This window comes from Psammomys obesus, unplaced genomic scaffold (assembly GCF_907164565.1).
Source record: "Psammomys obesus unplaced genomic scaffold, mPsaObe1.curated_primary_1811, whole genome shotgun sequence".
Taxonomy (NCBI): Eukaryota; Metazoa; Chordata; class Mammalia; order Rodentia; family Muridae; genus Psammomys; species Psammomys obesus.
Window position 1 is genome coordinate 5,922,572 of NW_026595981.1, and position 25,692 is coordinate 5,948,263.

Below are 25,692 nucleotides of genomic sequence, written 5' to 3' on the forward strand. Positions count from 1 at the left end.
TCTATCTATCTATCTATCTATCTATCTATCTATCTATCTATCTATCTCTATTTAATTTTATAGGCGGAATCTCACTAGGTAGCCCTGGCTGACCTGGAACTCAGTATATAGACCAGGATGGCCTTGAAATCAGAAACCTCCCTGCCTTTGCCTCCAGAGTGCTGGAATTAAAGGTATGCAGCTTTTGAAAGACTATCTGCATCATTGCTTCACTCCTACTTACTTTTATTTTAGGTAACAAGCCGATGGATTCCTCTCATAAATGAAAGAACAGACAAAGACAGCAGGTATTTTTTTTTTCTTTGTAACCTCTATTGAAAACTTCAAACTTGGAGAAAGATGTAAGAAACAGTAACAGACATAGCTGTAAAGCCTTACTTAGACCCACATTAGTTATTAATGTCTCACATTTGTTTTTTCTTTCAAATATTTATTTACTTATTTGTGTGTGTGTGTCTGTGTGTCTGTGTGTGTATATATATGCGCACACACATCTCAAAGGGTCACTTGCAGGATTTAGGGCTGAAGTAGTGAAGAGCACTTGTTGTTTGAAAAGACTCAGGTTGTATTCCCATCGTCCACATGGAGGCTCACTACCTCAGGCACCAGGCATGAGTGTGGTACATAGACATACATGCAGGCCAAACACTCACAACGTAAAATAATGAAAAACAAATCGAACCAGTGGTGATGGCAGAAGCTCATGTCTTTAAGCCCAGCACTTGGGAGGCAGAGGCAGGGTGGTGTCTGTGAGTTAGAGGCCAGCCTGGTCTGGTCTACAAAGTCAGTTCAAGAACAGCCAGGGGTATACAGAAAACTCCTGTCTTGAAAAAAACAAAAAACAAAAAAACAAAACAAAACAAAAAAACAACCAACCAACCAACCAAATTTAAACAAATAATATTAATAATAAGATTTAGTTCCCTCCTTTTATTATGTTGGTTCCAGGATGGAATTGAGGTTTGCCAGGAAGTGCTTTTCCCTGCTGAGCCATGTTTATAATGGACTTACCAGTTCCTTTCTGTTCACTTACCTTCATATATCACCACATACCTTTTGTGGGGCAGGAGTGATTAGAAACAATAAATATATTTGAGAGCAAATCAGGAAATGTCTCTGGTGCTATAATGGTTACTGACAGATAAAATAGTTTAGTAATTTTACATATTGTTCAAGAATTGCTACTGGAGTCTGTTTGGGAGTCTGTCTTTGCATGTTTTGTGTGCCCTCTCCTGAGCTGCTGCTTTAATGAGGTGTGGAAATGCTGATTGCTCATAATGCACACTAGGCAGAGCAAAGACTTGGAAAATGTTGAGCAACCTTTGAGATCTGGTTTGGCCACTTAGAAACTGTAGCCTCTGACTTCATAGGACTCTAGTTTCCTCATCTGTAACAGGGATAAAGGTAATATTTATCCTAGATGCATATGGGTGTATCCGAGAATTAAATTAAGTAGCTTATATATAACTTCTCTAAATACTCTGTAAATCTTCAGTTAGAAATTCATGTAAGGAGGTTCTGTGCACTCCTTTGGAAAATACAAGCGTGATAGGGAAAAAAAAGCAAGAGAACCCATTAATTTTCTAAGTAGAATGATAGTTCTCTGAATAAATGTTTTCAGTTTTAAGTCAAATGAAAATATTTTTCTTCTAATGTTTAATTGGATAAAAATTATTCTTATTATTTATTATATGTCTGCCTCTGCCTCCAAGTGCTGAGATTAAAGGCATGAGCCACTACCATCTGGCTTTAACCCTTTTATTTTTTTTGAGGTAGAATTTTCTTTGTGTGTAACTTTGGCTGTCTTAGAGCTCACTTTGAAGACCACACTGACCTCATACTCACAGTTTGCCTGCTTCTGCCTCCTGAGTACTGAGATTAAAGGTGTGCGCCACCATTGTCTGACTTAAAACATTTTGAATGATTTATTTATTCATTTTTTATGTGCATTGGTGTTTTGTCTGTATGAACTTGTAAGATCCCCTGGAACTGGAGTTACAGACAGTTGGGAGCTACCATGTGGGTGTTGGGAATTAACCTGGGTCCTTTGGAAGAGCAGCCAGTGCTCTTCTCTCCAGGCCCTAAGGAACCTTTCTTCTTCTTCTTTTTAATGCCTGTAATTCTTAGAAGAGTGTGTAGCTTAAAACAGTCTATGAATGGGTGTTGACTGAATGCATGAACCTACTATCTGGAGTCCTTGGCTTGACTGTAGTAGAAAAGTTACACTGGGAAGATTAGATAAAAACTTTAATTAGATCAGGTGATGATATAAGGTAAAATAGAAATCTGACATTTTTTGTTTTCTTTATTGCATTCATGCCGTATTTATTTCAGGCTGCCTTTGATATTAGTTGGGAACAAATCTGATCTGGTGGAGTACAGTAGCATGGAGACCATTCTTCCTATTATGAACCAATACACAGAAATAGAAACCTGTGTGGAGGTATGCTTCATGCTTTAATTTGGAAATATGTTGTTGGTGAATGCTTCAACATTTGAGACTTTGAATGGGAGGGGAGATTATGGGGGATGGAATCCATTTTCTGTTCTTTGTGAAGTCATATAAACCAAATAAAACAGAGAACTTAAAGAGTTTTCTTCTAACACTCTATGGAGACCTTGGTACTATCTACAAGGGAAAATGTGTTTTTCAGTTTCTCCAAGGCATCTTATTCTTACCTTAAATTGGCTTTTTTCCCTGCCACGCCCCTACCCCCCTTCTAGGCAGTGGATGTAGATGTAGTAGGAAAAAGTAAGAAAACCTTTTGAGAGTGGGAGAGGTTCCAAGAGAGGAATATCCTATGTTAACATTTTTTTTCCAAGTGAATACAACTTTATTATGAAACAGTGTCATCATTCACACTTTAAATGCTTATTTACAATATAGGATTTGTTCATTTTCTTTTCAAAAATGATTGGGGAATTTTAAATTATTTTTAGTTTTAGACAACTGTCATGCCATCTACTTTTCTTTTTTTATATTTTTAATTTTATTTTTTTTATATTAATTACAGTTTATTTACTTTGTATCCCAGCTCTATCCCGCTCCCTCATTTCCTCCCAATCCCACCCTCCCTCCCTCATCTCCTCCCTGCCCCTCTTTAAGTCCACTGATAGGGGAAGTCCTCCTCCCCTTCCATCTGACCCTAGCTTATCAGGTCTCACCAGGACTGGCTGCAGTGTCCTCCTCTGTGGGCTAGCTATGCTGCTCCTCTCACGGGGGATGGGGAGGTCAAAGAGCTAGCTAGCCACAGAGTTCATACCAGAGACAGTCCCTGTACCCCTTACTAGGGAAGCCTCTTGGATACTGAGCTGCCATGGGCTTCATCCAAGAAGGGGTTCTAGGTTATATCTATACATGGTCCCTGGTTGGAGAATCAGTCTCAGACCTATGTTAACATTTTAAAATTGTTTTTATCTATCATAATTGATTTCAGAATATACAATTTAAAACTTTTTTGTTTTGTTTGTTTAGTGTTCAGCAAAAAACCTGAAGAATATATCAGAGCTGTTTTATTATGCACAGAAAGCTGTTCTTCATCCTACAGGGCCTCTGTACTGCCCAGAGGAGAAAGAGGTAACCCTAGGCTGTGTTCTTTGGGACTGAATGATATAGGCATTCCGGTACGGTAGTGGATTTTAGTAATGTTTAAGTTTTTATAAAGAGGAGGCTAGTGAAGTTGAATTGTGTAGCTTATTAGATTGTGAAATTGAGTGTTCTGGTTCAGTGACACTGACATTGTGTCTTCATAGAGTTTCCTGATTTAAGTATTCATTCAGGTAGTGACTGACACAGATGTGCAGTTCTAACAAAACAACCAAGACTCCATTCATGGTTTACTTACTTTGCAGCTGTTAATTTTATGAACTTTTTTCTTAACTTCCATTTGTTTATTTTGTGAGGTAGGTGTGTGCCATGGCATGCCTGGAGGGGTCAGAGAACAGCTTGTGAGAATTATTTCTTTTTTAGCCTCACTATTTGGGTCCTGGGGGTCAAACTGAAGTTGTCAGGCGTGATAGCAAGTATCTTTACCCACTAATTTATCTCACCAGCACTGAAAATCTATGAACCAAAACAAAAACTTCAGTAGTTTTGTTTGCTTTGTTTTATGTCAGTAATTAGTCTCAGGGTCTTGTACATAGTACAAGTGTGCTATTACATTCTCAGGCCTCTTGTAGTTTTTTGTCCTGGGTACATGTAATGCAACTCGAACGTACTCTTTTTCATAACTAAGAAATCCTGTTGAGAAATACTCAGGATTTAACAAAATTTTGGTGTAGATTTAAAACTGATTTTTTAGATGTATAACACAAAAGCTCTTGTCTTTCAGGCATACAATTAAATGATGTTTAATATGCTCAGAAAGTTATGCACCTCTTACCTAACTCCACTGTCATATCATCCCCCAGGGAAACCCTGTAGCCATCAGCTTCACTCCCTCCCTCTTTGTCCCACTTCTAGTCAAACTGTTTCTTCTAGTTAAGTAGTTCTAGTTTCATCATATGGAAGTAACCACTCTCATTTCTTTATCTTCTGATGTCTGCTGACATAGTTTCCTGCTGTTCAAAATGGGCTGCTGGCTGTTGTTGTTAGCTTGTTCACTGCAAGTTTTTTTCTTCTTTGTTTTTTGAGACAGAGTTTCTCTGTGTAACAGACCTGTCTGTCTTAAACTCACTTTAAAGACCAGGCTGGCCTAGAACTCACAGTTTGCCAGCCTCTGCCTCCCAAGTGCTAGGATTAAAGGTGTGTGCCACTATGCCCAGCCTGAGGTGCTCTTCCCCACCCCCTCAAGACAGGGTTTCTCTTGTCTAACCTTGGCTGTCCCCGACTCACTTTGTAGACCAGTCTGGCCTTGAACTCACAGAGATCTGCCAGCCTCTGCCTCCTAAGTGCCGGGATTACAGCTGGGTGCAGTCATGCATGCCTGTAATCTTAGCAGTCAGGATTTTTTATTTAAAAAATAAACATTTTAGAGGACGAGAAAGTTGGCTCAGCAGTTAAGAGTACTTCCCTGGCTTTCAGAAGTCCTTAGTCTTTGGCCTTTTCAGGCACTCACATGTGCATGGCATGTAGACAGACAGGCACACATAAATAAATTTAAAAGTAATTTAATAAAAATTTGCAGTTTATGATATTATTGAGTAATTGGCAAGTTGAGACCCATTAGCCAAACTTGACCTACACTTAATTTTTGTACAACCTGTGAGCTGTAAGTACATTTTATGTGTTTTTGATAATTGAAAACATCAAAAAGAATTGTATTTGTGATATATGAAAACCATGTTATATTCAAATTGCGTATCAGCCATCCGTATCTGTTTACAGCTGTGGCAGCTATGAGCAGTCTGAGCATTACTGCTGTTTGGTACTGTCCAGCTCACCTGCTGTCTAGTGCACAGTGCCACACCCCATTGTACAAGACAAGCACAGGGAGATCGCCATTAGCACTCACAGTTCCTAACCCTAAGCTACAGTTGTAGCTTTGTTCTTTAGGCTTTGATGCAAGTCCAAGGAAATTTTCATAGTTCATAGTTCTGTAGTTGGTTTCCTCACAAACCTGTAGCTGGACCTGATGAGTCTGTGGTGTCGTCACATCCTAAAATGCAGACAGACACCAAAGTTGAGTCTAAAGCATCTCTAAAGATGCCTTCCAGGGGATGGATTTCCCAATTAAAATCTTGTTTGTAGGCTAGTGTGATGTTTCATTGCATAAAGACCTTGCCACTAAGCCTGACTGCCTGAATTCAGTCCCTGGGACCCGCATGGTGGAAAAAGAGAACCAGCCTTTGAGGCGTGTCCTCTGACCTCCATGCATGGGCTGTGGCACAGTCAGGCGTCCCGTCCCCCAGTAAAGAAAGAAAGATAATATAAAAACAAAAACATTTGTGCAGCCAGGTGTGGTGGCACAGACTTTCAGTTCCAGGACTAGGGAGGCAGAGATAGGATCGCTTGAGTTGGAGGACAGCCTGGTCTACAGAGCAAGTTCTAGGATAAAACAGGACTATGTAGAGTTTGTGAAACAAAACAAAACAAAAATATAAGTAAAACAAAAACATGTTGTGGGTATATGTCAGTATTTGGCAGGATAGATCGGTACCAAAAAAAAAAAAAACCTTTCAAAAGAGGACATATTGCTGATCATTGCAGATCAGCAGTAATAGCTCATCTTCCTGTGGAGAACATGACTTTGAGTCCCAGTGTAGTAAAATTCAAGCCCCTCTGTAGAATTCTAATTTTACTGGAACTTGCTCTGTTGACCAGGCTGGCCTCAACTCAGAGATGCATCTGCCACTACTACCCCTTGACAAATTATATTTTCTTTAGTGACCTGTGAAATTACACTCACTTGTTACTATATCAACTTCTTAAATGCTGGCAGTAAAAAGGGAATGCACGCTATGTAAATAAAACCCATATGCCATCTGTAATTTCGCATAGTTGGCTCCAAAGCTTAAAATACTTGATGTGTTCAGACCCCTGGTAAAGCTAATTAGTCTTGACTTGTTCCTTAATCTGACTGTGGTTTCTCTTCTTTTTTCCTGGTTTAGAAAATATTTCAATTATAGGAACTTCTCTGTGAGGCCTTTACCCCAGTGATATTCCCTATTAGTTTATTCTGAATTCTTTAACTGTTGCTCTGTTCTTAGGCCTATTATTAATTCTGCTAATCCGCTGATCCCTTGCCCTTCCCCCCTTCCCTGAGTAAAGCCTCGACAAGACACCATCTGCTACTCAGTTCTCAGGTACATCTAAGTAATAACGTAACATAAAATTTCAGCTTTGACACTGTGTTGTTTTATATGTGTACAGGCTTGAAGTCTAAGCTTATACCAGAATTTTTTCCAGTGATACAGAAAGGATTTTATGACCTTGAAATTCTGAGTGTTGTGAGCTCGCCTTAAAAAATGTAGTAACAGTACCATGCCCTTGACTTTTGTCCCAGACAAAAGAGGCAGTTGAATCTGTGTGAGTTGCTCTACAACTCACAGTGAGTGAGTTTCAGGACAACCAGGGCTACACAGAGAAACCCTATAAAAAAAAGTAAATAAAACAAATGAAAGGTAATAATAGTAATCAGATGGAATATAAGTAATGATATGCTTTTTCATCAGTCTGAAATGCTTCAGAAACTAAAGTGCTCTAATAGGATTTTTTTCCTTTGGAGCGGGGCAAGGTCTTACTTTGTATCCAAGGCTGGAAATTCTGTTTTGTATGTCATTCTAGCTACTGCTATTTTTTGGAAATATTTAGATTATTGAATGATTCTGTGTGTGTGTGTGTCAGTTTGTAGGGTAGTATAGTGAGTTACAGTGCTAGTATGTGCGTATGTGTGTGGACATATGTATGGAGCCTGGACGGGGGGAGACATTGGGTGGTTTCCTCAGTTGTGCTCCACAGTAGTTTTTGAAACAGTTTCTCCCTGAAGCCTAAGCTTGCCAATTCGGCTGTGCTGGCTGGCCAGCAATCCCCCAGGTTCCTCCTGTCTCTACCTTCCCAGCACTGGAATTATAGCTCCAGCCACAGTGCCTGGCTTTTACATGCGTGCTGGGCATTGAACTCAGGTCCTTGTGCTTTCACAGAAGGACAACAAAATATAACAATGTAATCTTTATAGTCCATTTTATATCCTTATGAAAGAAGCCCTAGCCAGTGCTCTCTAGTTGAAGTATTTTTCTCATCTTTCTAATCTTTTTAAATTGTTCTCACTATATCAAGTAACTCTCCCAGAGAGATCATGTAAAACAACATAAGATTATTGTAAGAAAATTCTCTCTCTCTCTTTTCTTTATTATTAAGAATTTCTCTTTTGGGGGGCTAGAGAGCTAGCTAAGAGCTATAGCTCAGTTCCTGGTACTCACATGTAGTGTCTCACAGCTGCTGTAGGGGCAGCCAATACCTACACTCATGTGCTTCCACTACATACAAATACATACAATTAAAAAGTAATAAAACTTTATTCAAAGTAGTTTTTCTTTTTTCCTATTTGTTTGTATATATGCACATGAGTGTGTGTGTGTCTGTAGGTCACAGGATAACTTTTGGGAGTTGGTTCTTTTACCATGTTAGTCCTGATGGAACAGTATCTTTTAGTCACCTGTCTTAATTGTTTCTTACTGCCGTATCTGCTAACCTAGGCCTCCTCATGGAATCTTCTAGCCTTCACACAATCTAATCTAGACTTAGAATGTTTTCAGCCTCTGAGACTTAGTGCTGAATAAGCTCATACCTTCTAGTTCTTTCTGACTCTTGCTGGCTGGTTCAACGCAGCTGTCCTGTCCTGGGTCAAACTCCTCTCTAACATGACTGATTCAAACTGTCTTTTCTCTTGGCCTCTGACTGAATTGTTCTGCCTGGCCTCATTCTAACTTCAGCAATATGTTCTAATCTTCTGGCGTCTTCTCATTCTCTGGCTTGTTCTGTCTTCACCTGTGCTTTGCTTGTTCTGTCAAGATGGGAATCTAAGAAGGAGGATTTCCATAAGCAGACAATAGACCCTGTCTCAAACAAGTTAAAAGACGAGGCCTGACAACCAAAGTTGTCCTCTGACTTCCATGTGTTAGCACCATGGCACACACACAAGAATTGGTTTTTAAAGTTAAAAAGAATTGAGGAGATGGCATAGTATAGAATGTTTTGCCCAGCAAGTTATAGGTTCAGTCCTCTGTACAAAAAAAAAAAAAAAAAAAGTAAATGCTTTTACACTTTAGTTCATTTCTTCATGTTACCAGTTTTTTGATGTTAAATGAAAACTATCAGAAGCTTTCTTGGTGTTGTGTGTGAAATTTGTATATTAAAAATTTATTTTGTTTCTTTCCTTCCTGTTGTATAGATGAAACCAGCGTGTATAAAAGCCCTCACTCGTATATTTAAAATATCTGATCAAGATAACGATGGCACTCTGAATGATGCTGAACTCAACTTCTTTCAGGTAGCTGTCTTACTACAGCTTAAACAACAAGAGCCGCACTAGTAAATCTTAAGATATAAAAAGCCTCTTATTCCTACGACTGGAGACTTTTTGGTAATTTGCTGTCTTGGTATTCAGTGGGTGTATGAAGGATGATGAACTGTAAATAACTTTGCTTTCTGGGTTTTGTGTTGTGACCACACAAAGAGCTTTGTGTTTCTAAAACAGAGTGAGGAGTACTGCCAGTTTTTCTCTTCAAGTATAACACATTTCACTTAAATAATAGGAAATATAGATGGCACTAACTTGTTTCTTTTGGTAGTTCTAGCTCTTTGATTTTGTGTTACACTTTTTGTGAATTTACATTCTGGTTTGTTTTAAAATGTATTTTATTTTATGTTTTTGCTAGAGAATTTGTTTCAACACTCCTTTAGCTCCCCAAGCCCTGGAGGATGTCAAGAATGTGGTTAGAAAGCACTTAAGCGATGGTGTGGCTGACAGTGGGTTGACGCTAAGAGGTAGGAAATGGTGTTTTTCATCACCTTCTCCCCAAGTGCTGGGCTAAGCCAGGGCCTTACTCACGCAAAGTGAACATTCTGCCACTTAATTGTATTTCTAGCTCATTTCCCACCCCTTTAAATTTAATATTTTCAAATAGAATTATTTATACATTAAGGAAATGTCAGTATTAGTGAGAGATTATTATCTTCACCATCACTATAAATTAGAGGCAGGGAAACTAGTTAGATCAGACATACAGAGATCTACATGAAGGCAAGATACATGTAGCAAACATCTTATTACTCATAAGCAATCTTTTGGAGAAAATTACTTCTAGGGGCTGTGTATATGAGTCAGATTTACCAATTATAGTGTTCATTGTTGAGTATATTGCTAAGCCGTGGTATAATAAAAAAATGAAATTAAAACTAGAATTTTCTATTATAGAAGTAAGCCAGGAGACCTGTACATCGTTCTTGTTTGTTTTCATCAAGTAACCCTGGCCGCCAGTGTGCTCCTTGGGATGTAACTTTGTCCCTTTTGTCCATGGCTTGCTCTTGCCAAGCTGGGTGTTTATGGAAAATGGGTTGAACAGCCGGAGACTGTTCCTCACCGCAAAACTAGTCCAGGAGTTCTCACAAACCTAACTCACATTGTATGCTTTTCTCGCTGGCACAGCCACAGTGTTCACATCAACTGTATTTACTGATTTACTTTATTTCAGGTTTTCTCTTTTTACATACACTTTTTATCCAGAGGGGGAGGCATGAGACTACTTGGACTGTACTTCGGCGATTTGGTTATGATGATGATCTGGATCTGACGCCTGAGTATTTATTCCCCCTGTATGTACCTTAGCTTTCTCATTTATTTCACTTGCCAAGTGTTTTTTAAGTTTTACTTAGTATATGCATACTTTTTAAGTGTCTTGTGACTGATTTAGAATTATAGGCAGTTTCTCAACTTTGGCTCTCTGAACATTTTAGAACAGAGAATTTTTTGAGTCTCTCTATTACGTATCTCTGGCTGTCCTGGCACTCATTCTGTATACCATGCTTGCCTGGAGCTCAGAGATCTGCCTGCCTCTGCCTACCAAGTGCTGGGATTGAAGGTGTGCGCCACCACCGCCCAGCCAGAAAATTACTTACTGTGTGTATTGTCCTGCCCTCCCTAATATACGATGGTGAGCGGACCCTTAAATGACAGCAGTACCTCTTCTTCCAGTTGTGACAAGCAAAAATGTCCTCTCCTAAGCATTGTTCACAGTTGGTGACCAGTACTTAACATAGCGTAAATGCTTTATTTATCTATTTACTTAATTGAAATTTTTTTTGTTGCTTTAAGTCAGGTTCTCGCTGTGTAGACTAGGCTGGCCTTGAACTCACAGAGATCTGCCTGCCTCTGTTTTTCAAGTATTAAGATTACAGATTTGTGTCACCGTATCCAACCTTACAAATCTTTTTAAAAACTTTTATTGATGATAGAGGAAAAAAAGATACCAGGTTTAGAGTCAAAAGATGGGAAAACTGTTACTTAACATTTCCCTCCTGTTCTTTCTTCCCCTTTACTTTTATGGCTTGTGTTTAGTTCACATTAAGTTTTTTTTTTTTTTTTTTTTTTCCTAAACAACTGATATATTTGTTGTTATTTTCCTTTGGTAGTGCTGTTTGAGTCTTATGTGTTTAAATGTGGGCTCAGTGATGCCCTCCCAGGAGAGACTGCTGGTCTTGGGCACTTCTTCTCTTCTTTTGGGAGTTGTGGCCCGCCATAATTGGGCCTTGGCATCTTCTGGCCTTTCTTCCTTACCTTTCAGTCGTAATATTACCTGTTTAAGAATTACACCTCCAACTGTCTGTGTACTGATTCAGAAAAAAAGTTGTTCTAACCTTTTCAGTTGTCAAGGGGCCAGAGTATTTTTCTAACCAGATTCTTGGTCCATTGATGTGTTCTAGTTTGAAACGTAAGGAACTGAATGTTGGCTAAAATTCAACAAGGTTTTTGAATACGTACATACTGAGTGAATAAGTTTATCCTAGGATCTTCCACAAAGGTTTTGTTTTGTTTTGTTTTTTTCCTATGTCATTTATGTGGGTGATACATTCTGCAGATTATTATTACTGTAGGGGACTATGGGTACGCATGAGCGTGAGTCCACAGGCAGAGTTTGGATGCACTGCTTCATCACCCTCCTATTCATTTGAAACATGGTTTCTTACTGAACCTAGAGCCAGTCTGGCAAGCTAGCAAGCCCCTTGATACTGCTGTCTCCACCCACTCCCACCCAGGCACTGGGCTTACAGGTGCCTATGTTGCCACATCCAACTTTCATGTGGGTGCTGGGGATTCGAACCTGTAAAGGACCTTTGTGGTTCATGTCTCACTTGCATGATTTCTTAGAATTAGGGAGTGGTAAGTATAATAAAACCAACCAACCAACCAAAAAAACAAATAGTGAAGAATGCGGAGGAGTGGGAATTCTGACGCAGTGTTGGTAGCAACACAAATGAGTACATCCATTGTGAAAACAGTGTGAAGGTCCCTCAGAGACCTAAAATAGAGTTTTGTATGACCTGTGTGACCCAGCATTCCCACTACTGATTTCATGAGTAACAGAAATGGAATCATCGGAGAGATAACTGCATTTACTTGTTTACTCCAGCACTGGTCATAAGAGCCACAACATAGAGTGACTTATGGGTGAATGAGTTGTTTTTAAAAGTTGGGGCTGTGGGGGTGGAGAGATGGCTTAGCGGTTAAGAGCAGTGGCTGCTGTTCCAGAGAACACGGGTTCAATTCCCAGCACCCACATGGCAGCTCACAACTGTCTGTAACTCTAGTTGCAGAGGATCCAACACCCTCATACAGATGTACTTGTAGACAAAACACTAATGTACATTAACTAAATAAATAAATGATTTAAAAAAAAAAAGTTGGGGCTGGGTAGCTCAGGTAATAAAGGTGCTTCTCACGAAAGCTGGTTACCTGAACTCCAACATCAGAATCCACATGAAGTTGGAAGGCTAGAACTGATTCCACACACTTGTCTTCTGACCCCCACTACATCTGTACCCACATTCAACACACGCACACAATAAATAAATAAAAATTAAAGTGCTATATAAATATTCCTTAATGGAATGTTTATTCAACCATAAAAGGATGAAATATTTTTAAAAGTTTTCTTTCATGTGCATGAACATTTGCCTGTCTGTTATGTACATCACGAGTGTGCCTGTTGCCCATGGAGGGCAAAGGAGAGTGTTGGATCCCTTGGAACTAGAGTTACAGATAATTCATGTCGGTGCTGAGAACTGAACCCAGGTCATAGAAGAGAACAGCCAGCCAGGCGTAGTGGTACACACTTGTAATCCCAGCACTCAGGGAGGTAGAAACAGATGGATCTCTGTGAGTTTTAGGCCAGCCTAGTCTAGGGAGTTCAGGACAGCCAGGGCTAAACAGAGAAACCTTGTCTCTGAAAAGAACAGCTACTGTTATTAACTTTTGAGCCTTCTCTTTAGCCCCAGAAGGATGGATGACATCTTGTTACCTGTGGCAAGGTGACTGGAACTTGAGGAACTTGAGTTTAAGAACACTAAACTGTGGTTAGTGAAATAGCAGATGTGGAAGACACACGCATGTCCTTACTCATTCATAGTTGCTTAAATATTTGATCACAAATAAGCAAGTAGAGGAGAGTGAATAGGGAGAGGGTGTTCATGTGCACCGACACAGACTGCTATAAGAAAGAAAGTCTGGTATTCTATATAGCAGAGTAGTATAACGAGTCACTGGTGAAAGATGTCTAAAGGTGTCTACACATAGACGTGATGGTATTTGAGGGTATACAAGACTCAGTTACTGTGATTTTATCAGTATATATCCTATCTAGGTAAGATTTTTTTTTTTCCTTACTACTAGCCTGAAACTCACTTTGTAGACCAGTCTGGCCTTGAATTTACAAAGATCTGCCTGTCTCTGCCTACTTTTGCTGGGATTAAAAGTGTGTGCCACTACATTTACCATCAGATATGAATTTATAATCCTGTATTCTATAAACAAACACAAATATTACATGCCAGTTGTCATAGTCGGGGTTACTATTGCTGTGATGATACACCATGGCCAAAGCAACTTGGGGAGGACAGAGTTTATTTATTTGGCTTACACTTCCACATCACAGTTCATCATCAACAGAAGTCAGGACAGGAACTCAGGCAGGAACCTTATGCTTAGGCCATAGGGGGTGTTGCTTACTGGCTTGCCCTTTCTGCCTTGCTCAACCCGCTTTCTTATAGGCCCTGGAACCACTCAGGGGTGGCATGACCTCCATCAGCCACTAATTAAGAAAAGTCCCCACCAAGGGATCCAAAGAATCAGGCTTGCTTATAGCCTGATTTCTGGAGGCAGTTTTCCAGTTGAGGCTCTCTCTTCTCCAGTGGCTCTATTATGTCAAATTGACATGAACTAGCCAGCATATCTAAAAATTAAAATGAGTCAGGTTTGATGGTACATGCCTATCATCTCAGCAGTTGGGAGACTGAGACAGAATTCAGAGTCCAGGGTCAATTTGGGCTGTGTAGTTCCAGGCCAGCCTTGTCTTAATAGTGACTTCCTGTCAGAAAAACAAATGAATAGACAAACTCCAATATTGGCATAATTTTTAACTATTTTATTTCCATTTCTTATATCTTTTTCTCCCTTCTCCACTGCAATACCTTCTAATACCCCCAACAACAGATAGGAGAGAAAGGTTTGTGGGGAGAAGGGCATAATGTTCTTTAGCTACTTCCTGCTGGTTAGGGTCGTTGAGTTCCTTGTGGAAAGTCCAGTCTTCATTTTAGGGTCTCTCTGACTTCTCACACTGCGTCAACAGCGATTGGGGAGCACCAGCTGCTCTCTTCTCTCTTGGAGCTCCCTCAACACTGTCTGGGCTCTGGCCTTTATTCCCTCTCAGAGTCCTTAGAATTGACTTGCTTCAGGTGGGAAGGAGTCCCTTTCAGAGCCCACACAAGGCAAATATTTTGCTGCTGTGGACAGTCTGAATCAGTCCTGTATCCTATAGCGGGGATCAAAACAAAAACATTTACATCCACAACACTCCAAAGCAGTACATAAATAAAATAAATTTTTAAAATTCTGATGTAGGACACATATTTTTGGCTTTGTCTTTCTAGCACCTAGCTTACTGCATTTGACATTTGTTAAGTAATATCTCCATATTATTTTCAACTCATTACAATGCTGCCATTAATATTGAGCCCATAGTTGTGACTTACACCATTGAGTATATATCTATATCTATATCTATATCTTATTTGTTTGTTTTTCAAGACACGGTTTCTCTGTGTATCTCTGGGTGTCCTGAAACTCACTCTGTGGAGCAGGTTGGCCTCGAACTCATGAGATCCTTCTGCTTCTGTGCACCACCACAGCCTGGCTCATTGAGTGTATTTTTATATACTTATGTACCACCAAAAAATGAAAACTCCAGACAGAGTTAGAACTAGAAAAACAATTAGCTTTATGTTCATTACTTGCATTCAGTCCTTTTTCATCCCCTAATACTGACCATTTCTTGTACTTCTTTCTGTATGCTACATTGAACTCACATGTATATTTGCATATATATATATATACACATATACATATATATATGTGATAGGCTAAGAATTCAATAATAAAAGTGTAAATATAATATGAAGTTCAACAGCTACAGAATGGCTGCTTTTGTTTTGTTTTCTAATGATTTTATAGGCATTGTTTTTTGCCTGTATGAATATCTGTGTGAGGGTGTCAGGTCCTCTGGAACTGGAGTTACAGATGGTTGTGAGCTGCCATATAGGTGCTGGGAATTGTACCCAGGTCATCTGGAAGAACAGCCAGTGCTCTTAACCACTGAGCCAGCTTTCCAGCCCTTGTTCTGTTTTTGTTTTGTTTTTCTCGACACAGGGTTTCTATGTGTAGCCTTGGCTGTCATGGAACTAGCTCTGTAGAGCAGGCTAGCTTAGAACTCACAGAGATAGACCCTCTGCCCTCTGCCTCCTTTGTGCTACTACCAGAATGGCTGTTTTAACTGTATAGAAATTGACTGAGCAGTATAGATTTTGGATTTGGCTAATTTCACAGTGTGGTGCTTTTTTAAATTGTTTTTATTTCATGTATATGAATGTTTGCCTGTGTGTATATATGTGTACCTAGTGACTGTGGAGGCTGGAAGAGGGCAGTGGATCTTCTGGGACTAGAGTTACAGGCAGCTATGATCTGCTGTATGGGTGCTTGGAACCAAACCCAGGTCCTCTGCAAAAACAGCAAGTGCCCATAACCTCTGAGCCATCTCTTTAGCTTCTGTTTTGTTTTTTGAGACAGGCTCTTACCTTGTAACCCTGCCTGGCCTAGAACTTGCAATGCAGACTAGGCTGGCCTTGAACTAACAGAGATTTGCCTGACACTGCCTCCCTCATGCTAGAATTAAAGGTGTGTGCCACCACACTTGGTTATATGATGTGTTTTATTTACAAAATTCTTTATAATAAAGTTTTAACAAAAAAGTATGACATTTTGTGTATAGTAAAAACAATACAGTTACCATTAAGTAGTATTCTTCAAGCCATCGACTTGCTTTGTTTTTGAGGAAGGATCTCCCTGAGATCACAGTTCACGGTTAAATTAGATGGGCTGCTCTTACAGTGTCAGGGATCTGCCTCTCTCTGCCTGCCTCTTCAGGGCTGTGATTATGAGCACACGCCTGTCTTTCCATCTGTGTGCTGGAGGTTGAGCTCAGGTTCTCATGCATTTTGGAAAGCACTTTACTTAATGCAGCTTCCCCCAGTCCCTACCTTTAATAGTTACTTACTGTGTGTGTATGTCGTAATCTATATCTAGTGTGAGCAGAGGGTTATAGACGCTTGCAACATCTTTTGTCCCTTGTTTTTTGTTTTCTTTTGTTTTGTTTTTCAAGACAGGCTTTGTCTGTATAACCCTGCCTGTCCTGGAATGCTCTGTAGACCAGGGTGGCCTCAAACTCAGAAATCCATTGTGTCTGCTTCCTAAATTCTGGGACTAATGGTGACCACTACTTGGCTGGCCTCTGTTACTTTAAACGTTATTTCATGGATTCACACTTAGGTTGTCAGGCTTGCTCAGCAAGTGCTTTTAGCTGCTCAGTCATCTCCTGGCTCCTTTTAAATTTTTCTTTTATTTTTGAGCTACGGTCTGATGTTGTGCAGGCTGGCTGAAGATACCCATGAATGCCTGATCCTCCTGCCTCCACATCTTGAGTGCTTGGATTATAGATATAAGCTATCACACCCCCATCCCTGTCCCCAGTTTATGTTGTTCTGCAAAGTAAGCTGAGAACTTTGTGCATAGACAAGCATTTTACAAGCTGAGTCACATTCCATCCCATAATTAGAATTATTTGTAAAGTTGTTATTTCAACCTGCCCTAATAATATTTAGGAAAAATATGTATATGTGTCTTTGGAATGAACATTACTAATAATTCTTCTGAGGAATGCAATAACCATCCCAGAGGCTTTTCCCTGAGACTGTCTATAAGACTTCAGAGAAAGTATTTTTGTTCATGCTGTCACCCCACAGAAATACTTGTATTTTTTTTTATTCATTTCTCAAAATTTAACATTTGATTAATGATTTATTTTTACTTTTTTTTCATCAACAGGCTAAAAATACCTCCTGATTGTACTACTGAATTAAATCATCATGCATATTTGTTTCTCCAAAGCACCTTTGACAAACATGATTTGGTAAGCCTTTGCCCAAAATTTTCCAGAGTACATAGTCAAGTATTTTTTATGAATAGTTTTCTTTTATCCTTTGAGTTGTCCAGTGTTTATATTGCCTAACGTCAAGCTTTTTAATCATATGATTTTATTATTTTCTTAGGATAAAAAGTCTGGTTTTCCAGTAGACTTTCATAATCTGAAAAATGTCTTAATAAAATATGTAAAAGTTCTTATTTTATGATGGGTGATTGTGGTACATACCTTTAATACCAGCACTGTCTCAAAAAACAAATAAACAAAGTCCATATTTTTCTATCCATCCATTTATCTTGAGGCAGGCTTTTTTTCTGTGCAACCCTCGATGTTTTGGAACTAGCTCTGTAGACCAGGCTAGGCCTGAACTCAGAGAGTCGCCTACTTCTGCCTCCCAAGTGCTGGGATTAAATGCTTGCGCCACCACACTCAGCAGAATTTTTTTTTTTTTTAATGAGTTTCTCAAAGCATGCTTTACTGGACTGGGGAGCTGTTGTGTTTGGGGTCTTTTCTCTCAGGCATCTGAATGTTATGTCACTTCCTTGTGTGTCTTCAGGACAGAGACTGTGCTTTGTCGCCCGATGAACTTAAAGATTTATTTAAAGTTTTCCCTTACATACCTTGGGGACCAGATGTAAATAACACAGTTTGCACAAATGAAAGAGGCTGGATAACCTACCAGGGATTCCTTTCCCAGTGGACGTGAGTACAGCGCTCACCTCTTTGCTCGAGAGTCAGTTACTTTTAAGTTATGGTGGTGTTGCCTGTATCATTTTGTGTCTGTCAAATGTAAGAAAGCTTTCAATCCTGACTTCCTCTAAGCAGCATGTCTCAGATGAACTGTTTGTCAAGAAGGGCTGTTTTCTTCTTGAGATGTTGTAGGACATAGCATTATATCAAAATGAAACTAAATTTTTTACTTTTTGTTTGATTAAGAAATTGAAACTTTTATTACTGTTTCACAGTCCTACATCTTTTAAATGATTTTTACTCAGTTCTCTGTAAAAATTAATGAGGGTGTGTCTAAAATCTACTTTGAGCATGGTTGGCATTGTACCAAGAACATTAAGGGAATTCTCTGTTCTCACATGATGTCATCAATATTTTAGCAGCTCTGAGAAAAATTTGTTGGTTTTTTTTGTTGTTGTTTTGTTTTGTTTTTCCAGAGGTTGTAGTTGTTTTAAAGAAAACCAGGCTCCACCCCAAGGAAAGGTCCCTGAAGCAGACTTTAAACATTTTCTCTTTCTCATCTCTCTCCACTACCTCTCCCCAGCCCCACCTTCTCCTTTTTCCTTGCCCTCTCTTCTCCCTTTTCCCCTCTCCCTCTTTTTCTCTATCTATCCTCCCTCCCCACTAGCTCCCTTTTCTTACTTTAACAGCTGAGCCATCTCTCCAGCCCTATCTCCTTTTTTCTGAGTCCAGGTCTTACCTTCCTAAGCTGTCCTAGAGCTTACTCTGTAGCTGAGATTGACCTTGAACTCCTAATCCTCATAAATAATTGGAATTTCACGCTTGTTTTATGTGCTGATAGGGATCATGCTAAGGATTCTACCAACTAAGCTACATTCAAAAGTCTTTCAACCCCCTAAGTATATAAGAAGGACCTAGTTCGGGTACATTCAGTGGGTAGTTTTTGCTTTTCTGTCAACTCTTTTCAAATCAGCGTAGTTTTTGTCTGGTCAGTGTCTGTGGGACGTTGTATTAGCCTGGGACGCAGGTTTTCCGTTGTCCCAGCATTCAGCTTGCTTTCTGTGGCAGGTAGACTAGAACTCACCCATATCCTGTACTATGGCTGGAGAGGCTGGGGAAATGGCTCAGTTGGTAAGGTGCTCATGTCAAAAAGTACAGATAGGGCATGCACTTATCATTACCTCGGGGAAGGTGGGGACAGACGGATGGATCCCTGAACCTCATTGTTCCTCAATGAGGACCAATGGAGAATTCTAGGCTAGTGAGAAACTCTCTTGAATACAAGGTAAGCAGCTCCTGAGGAATAATAGATACTACAGATTGTCCTCTAGTCTGCACTCATGTGCTCACTCACCTTTACACTTATATACATACAGACTCATGCAGTCATAAAAAACTATGAAAGCAAAGCAGTGTGACAAATATTATCTGGCCTGGTGGGTAATTTTTCGAGTTAGTGGAAATTTTTTTTTCTGTGAGTGTTCACTTAAGACATAAGCCTTGTAAACTTCCTGGTTTTAGGCTCACAACCTACCTAGATGTACAGCGTTGCCTGGAGTATTTGGGCTATCTAGGATATTCCATACTGACGGAACAAGAGTCTCAAGCTTCAGCCATTACAGGTAAGCGCATGGATGCCATCCAGCTCATGACTCTAAGGAGAAGGGAGTGTCGCTCAGTTGGTAGAAGGCTTACTGTGGAAGGCACTGACTGGGTCTTATCCCTGCATAATCTGGGAGTGGTGGTGCACACCTGCAATGATGCCGGCAAAGTGTACGGTCATTCTCAAGTCCAGATTAAGGCCAGCCATGTTCTGAGACCAAAACATAACAAAAACGAGACTGGGCAGATGGCTGTTGCAGAGGACCCCTGTTAGTTCCTCAGCACATACATGGTGGCTCACAGCTGTCTGTAACTGTTCCTGGGGATCCAGCATTCTCTTCTGACCCCAGTGGGCACCAGGCATACACGCACATATACAGGCAGAACATTCATACACAAACTTTTGAAATTAAAAACAAAAGCAGCATTTTTGAGCACAATAGCTGTGGCTATTTACACAGGACCTGCATGTGGTCGGTACCATCTACTTCAGGGGCTTACAGGGCCTCACCCTCTCAAGAATGTAGAGGTAGGTCATGGGGGATGGAAAAGACCTTTTTTTGGTTTTGTTTTTTTTAAGATTTATTTATTATGTATACAGTATTCTGCCTACTTGTACACCTGCAGGCCAGAAGAGGGCACCAGAACTCATTATAGATAGTTGTGAGACACCATGTGGTTGCTGGGAATTGAACTCATGATCTCTGGAAGAGCAGCCAGTGCTCTTAACCTCTGAGCCATCTCTCCAGCCCAGAAAAGACATTTTCTTGAGTGGTGTAACCACTGGTAAGTGGTGTGATGCCTATCCCTGTAAATAACCCCTCATATTCCTATTAGCAACCCTAATGGGTCAGTAAAAAAGACATAAAAAAATGGGGCTGGACAGATGGCTCAGCAGTTAAGAGAACTGGCTGCTCTTCCAGAGGACCTGGGTTTGATTCCCAGCACCCACATGGCAGCTCACAACTGTCTGTAATTTTAGTTCCTGGGGATCTGATACCCTGACACAGACATACATACAGGCAAAACACCAATGCATATGAAATAAAAAATAAATTAATTTTTAAAAAATGATATGAAAGACTGGCAGGAAAGGATCAGCAGGAGTGGGAAAGAAACGAGAGTAGAGTAGTGGGGAGGGGTGAATATCATCACAGTGCATTATATACATGTGGGAAGATGAGACCTGTGACTGTAATAATTGATATATGCTAATATAAATGCTTAAAAAGGATTCAGTTTTTTTTGTTGTTGTTGTTGTTTATCAAAGGGGAGAAGGTTTTTGCTTTTATTCTCCTCACCAGTGCTCCAATGATGAACGTGAGGATGAAATCATTCTCAGCTAGTAGAGATTTGGAGGCCAGTGTAGTCCACATGAAATCCTGCCTCAAACTCTCTCCGCCCCACCCCACTTCCAAAAGAAAGATAGGTGTTTTATTGTGCTGATTCTACAGCTCTGTTTGTTTTCTTTTGTTTCCTCTTTTCTTTTTTAGTTTTATAGATAGTGGAATGGAGGCTTACTGAGCCTTAGTGGTACATATTTATGTTGTGTGTTTTTTGTTTTAGTAACAAGAGATAAAAAAATTGACCTGCAGAAAAAACAGACTCAGAGAAATGTGTTCAGGTGTAATGTAATCGGAGTGAAAGGCTGTGGGAAAAGTGGAGTTCTTCAGGCTCTCCTTGGAAGAAACCTGATGGTGAGGATTGTCAGAATGTAATTTATTCTAACAAACATTTATGGTAATAGGTTTACAAAAGTTTTCATAGGCATTATCCTCTTTAGGTAATTATTAGAAGTCATTGGTATGCAGTCATTTAATCCCTGTGGATTTTCTAAAAGATAACACCAGAGAAGCAAGATAGAAACTTATTGTTACTTTGTTTGTTTGTTAAAACAGAATCTCACTAAGGAGCTTACACTGGCCTGAAACTGGTTACATACCCAAGGCTGTAGGCTCAGACTCCAAGTCCTCAGTGTAACTATTGCTACTATTTAGATTGTATAGCACTAATGTACAGAGTAGCATAAAGTTTGTGTATCAAATGAGTGTTGATACTTAGTTCTGACTATTCCCTTCACTAAGAACACTGATTTTATTTACAGATGGTTTTTGCATGAGACCATATTGCACTATGAGAATTGCCAGCAGATGGCTCCAGAATCACTCACTAATCCTGTTTATTCTACAGCTACTGCTTTTACATTATGCAAACTAAATGTAGTTTTAATCTAAGAACCTCAGAACTAAGAAGTATAAAATCAGTATCCTGTTTTTGCTGATAAATAGCAATATAAAGCGGAACGAATGTGTTTTTGTTTGTAACCCACCCACACATGAACAAAGGTGTGTGCTGAAGAAAAGAAGTTTGTTAATGTGTTATTCTAAACATTGAGGTTTTTGGTTCTATTTTTAGAGGCAGAAGAAGATCCGTGATGATCATAAGTCCTATTATGCAATTAACACTGTCTATGTATATGGACAAGAGAAATACTTGTTGGTAAGATTGTCTATGATACTGGGTACATTGTTAAAAAGTGAGGCACAAACTAGCTTTCATTTAATGGCTGTATGTCAAGTGTGTGTGTTACTTTTCATTTGCTTTACTCATTGGGATGTTAATTCTACTGATTCTTGTGATGATTAGATGGTTATAGATAAAGTTAGGAATTAATTTGTAAACTTAATTGTATGTTAGCTACCCCATAATAAGAAACTCAGACTGAAGGGAAACAAAACAAATCCAACCTCCCCTTTTTATTCTGCCATTTTGATTGTAGAAATCCACTGGTGGGGGGCTAGAGAGATGGCTCAGCAGTTTAGAACACGTGCTGCTCTTGCAGAGGATACCAGTTTGATTCCTTGCACCTACACCAGGCGGTTCACACCGCCAGTAACTCCAGCTCCAAGGGATCCAGTGTCCACTTCTGGGTCCTCATGCACAGGCGCAAACATTCACGCTCACACACACTGGCATTAATGCACACATACATGCTACCACACAAATCTGTTTGTCATATGGGGGCGCGCTTGTAGGCTTGGGCGGCCTAGAACTCACTGTGTAGACCAGGCTAGCCTCAAGCTCAGGGATCCACCGGCCTCTGCCTTTTGAGCACTTTTTTTTCTTTAAAGTCACTATTGGTGAGGTGGCATCAGTACTTGCCACAAAACCTGATGGCCTGATTTGATCGCTGCAACCTACATAAAGATGGAAGGAGGAAAAACAGCTTCACAGAGTTATTCTCTGACCTTCACATACAACATTGATGTGCCTTCCATGTGAATAAATAAAAAGCTAATTGCTTCAATATTAATTTTAAACTCTAATGTTATAGGCTAGAAATTAGCATGAAACCAGTGTTGGTGCTTGGTAGTTTATCTATAATTTGAATCAAGTTTATGTGTTCATCAGGGGATTGTATAGAAGTATAAAGTATATGAAAAAAGAAAAAAATAGCAGTGAAATACAGTAGAAAGGTTATGCTTTTCTTGGATGCTGTGATTTCAGTTTCAGACTTGGTTCATAATAAATTAGCTGTGTGACTTCAGGAAGCTGCTTTTTCTAAGTCAAATTTCTAACCAGATTAGATCCTTATGGAATGCTCCTGACAACCAAGTATTAATAAATCCCATGCATGCAGCCAGGTGTGGTGGCACACACCTTTTAATCCCAGCACTCGGAAGGGCAGGTGCAGATGGATATATGAGTTCAGTACAGAGCAAGTTCCAGAACAGCCAGTGCCATCCAGAGAAACCCTGTCTTGGAAAACAAAAACAAAAAGGAAAATATCTATACTTTGTTTTTTCTCAAAGAATAGTTTCTCAGATAATCACATTGAGCAAATATCATACATTTTATGATGTTATAATATTTTACTCTTTCTGATAAGGGTTTTGTGAGTTTGTTATTTAATCTTGTTTGTCTCACATAGTGCTAAATATTCATACTCACTAGACATTGCTGACTATTAATATTCTCATGTTCTTTGTAAATCGTATTTTGTGTTTCAGGCTATGCATGCTTTTATAATGTTTTATTAGAAATTTGTCAAGTTACTTTTATATTGGTATTATGGTTCTAAGTTTCTCATTATCTTTTTCTTTTACAAGCTGCACGACCTCTCAGAGTCGGAATTTCTGACTGAGGCTGAGACCATTTGTGATGTTGTATGCCTGGTATATGACGTCACCAATCCCAAGTCCTTTGAATACTGTGCCAGGATTTTTAAGGTTTGTTCTTAGGCCCATACCTAATTATAACTTTATATAGGGTTTTAAGGATCTGCAGTATGGTTTTTCTAGTCAGAAAGTGCAACAGAATAGACTGAAGAGTTGTTTTAAAAATATATGCATCTATGTACCCTATCCCTGAAAAATCCTCATTTCATTCTATAGTAGTAGAGTCCTGATCAAAGGTAGTGACACGTTTCTATCTACATGTGACTGTCATGCGTGTTCCTAATGGAGAACTTTTGCATTAGTGGAAGATCTTGGCTGTTAGGAAGGCAGATGCATTATATATATTGCCGGTCACCCAAAGAATGAGAGCCAGAGCAAGGGCTGCTTGCAAGGTGTATCATTCACTTTGAGATTGTCAGCAAGAGTCAAGAGGAGGAGAAAGCTATGTGAACAAAACTATTTATTCTAGCTTTGTTTTTAATGTCAAAAAAACCTCAGGTATCTTAACAGTTGACAAATGGTTTTCTAAGGAAGATAAATATCAAGGCCTGGAGAGATGGCTCAGAGATTAAGAGCACTGGCTGTTCTTCCAGAGGTCCTGAGTTCAATTCCCAGCAACCACATGGTGGCTCACAACCATCTATAATGAGATCTGGCATCCTCTTCTGGTCTGTAGGCAAAAATAAATATATTTTTTAATTAAATTAAAAACAAAAAAAAAAAGATAAATATCTAGTAAAATAGCTGGGCCATGGCAGCATATGCCTTTCATTCTAGCACTCTTGGGAGGCAGAGGCAGGAGGATCTGTGTGAGTTTGAGGCCAGCCTGGTCTACATAGTGAGCTAACTGCAGCTGCTAAATATAAATGTATGTGGTAAAAGATTAGAGATACCATAATGAAAATGACAGTTTTTAGTATAGAAAATAGGTAGATATTTTAACATGTTAAAAATTACAGTGACTCAGCCTGGCACCAAGGCACACGCCTGTAATCTTAGCACTCTGGTAAGCAGAAGCAGATCTCTGTGAGTTCAAGGCCAGCCTGTTCTACAAAGCAAGTCCAGGACAGCAAAGGCTACACAGAGAAACCCTGTCTCAAAGAAATAAAAATTTAAAAAAAAATTACAATGACACATGAAAATTAGGTTTTGTTACCTATACAAGAGAAGCAGTCCTTGTCATGCATAACCACACTTTGTTTTCTTCCGTTGGAAATGCAGTCGCTTTACTTGTCGAGGGGAGTGTTTAAATATTAACCTTTAAACTTGCCATCAATATTTGGTTTCATTTTTTTTTTTTTTTATTCCATAGCAACATTTTATGGACAGCAGAATTCCCTGCCTAGTTGTAGCTGCAAAGTCAGACCTGCATGAAGTCAAACAGGAACATAGTGTATCACCGACAGATTTCTGCAGGAAACACAAAATGCCTCCACCTCAGGCCTTCACTTGCAATACTGCGGATGCACCCAGTAAGGATATCTTTGTTAAACTGACAACAATGGCCATGTATCCGTAAGTACTTGCTCTGTCTTCATTTTCCTGTCGCCTGGTTCACAGTAACATTGCATGCCATTAGCCATGGGGCTCTTTGTCACATAGAAATGGTTCAGCAACAGAAAGAAACTTTGTAATGAGAAGGGATAAATTTGAGCAACTGCAAGTTTGGTTTGGTTTGCAGAAATGATAGAAGCAGTGCTTCTAGAGTACTTGTGTACTTTTTGAGCAGGCTGAAGCTGTCCTAACAGAATGGTCTGATAAAGCACAGCTACTACCCAGCATTGAACAGTAACCCTGCTGATAAACTGGGGCTGACATCATGTTGCTCTATGCTTATAAGACATTTCCACATGAACACAATTTCATTTTTAAATTTTCCTGTTGATTAAATGACCTTTCGTGTGTGCTGAATCCTAAAGTCTTTTGTGAATTTACATTGAACTTACATTTTATGTTTGAATTCAAGATTTGTCACTTTTGAAGTACTATAAAAAGTTACAAGTGGAATGTCCACTATGTAAATATTTTGCAGTGT

The 25,692-nt window shown here is 39.5% G+C and overlaps 1 protein-coding gene across 4 annotated transcripts in view; it reads left to right on the plus strand.

Moving 5' to 3' along the window:
• Nucleotides 1-25,692, plus strand: part of Rhot1 (ras homolog family member T1) — a 57,458-nt gene that overhangs the window by 17,051 nt on the left and 14,715 nt on the right. For all 4 annotated transcript variants that reach the window (XM_055619883.1, XM_055619884.1, XM_055619885.1 and 1 more), the window contains exons 6-18: nt 235-287; nt 2,335-2,443; nt 3,476-3,577; nt 8,832-8,930; nt 9,319-9,427; nt 10,135-10,255; nt 17,091-17,175; nt 17,744-17,889; nt 19,399-19,499; nt 21,046-21,176; nt 21,895-21,978; nt 23,589-23,708; nt 24,970-25,172. In XM_055619883.1, the coding sequence (XP_055475858.1) occupies nt 235-287; nt 2,335-2,443; nt 3,476-3,577; nt 8,832-8,930; nt 9,319-9,427; nt 10,135-10,255; nt 17,091-17,175; nt 17,744-17,889; nt 19,399-19,499; nt 21,046-21,176; nt 21,895-21,978; nt 23,589-23,708; nt 24,970-25,172 (1,463 nt within the window). The remainder of the gene's footprint in view (nt 1-234; nt 288-2,334; nt 2,444-3,475; nt 3,578-8,831; nt 8,931-9,318; nt 9,428-10,134; nt 10,256-17,090; nt 17,176-17,743; nt 17,890-19,398; nt 19,500-21,045; nt 21,177-21,894; nt 21,979-23,588; nt 23,709-24,969; nt 25,173-25,692) is intronic.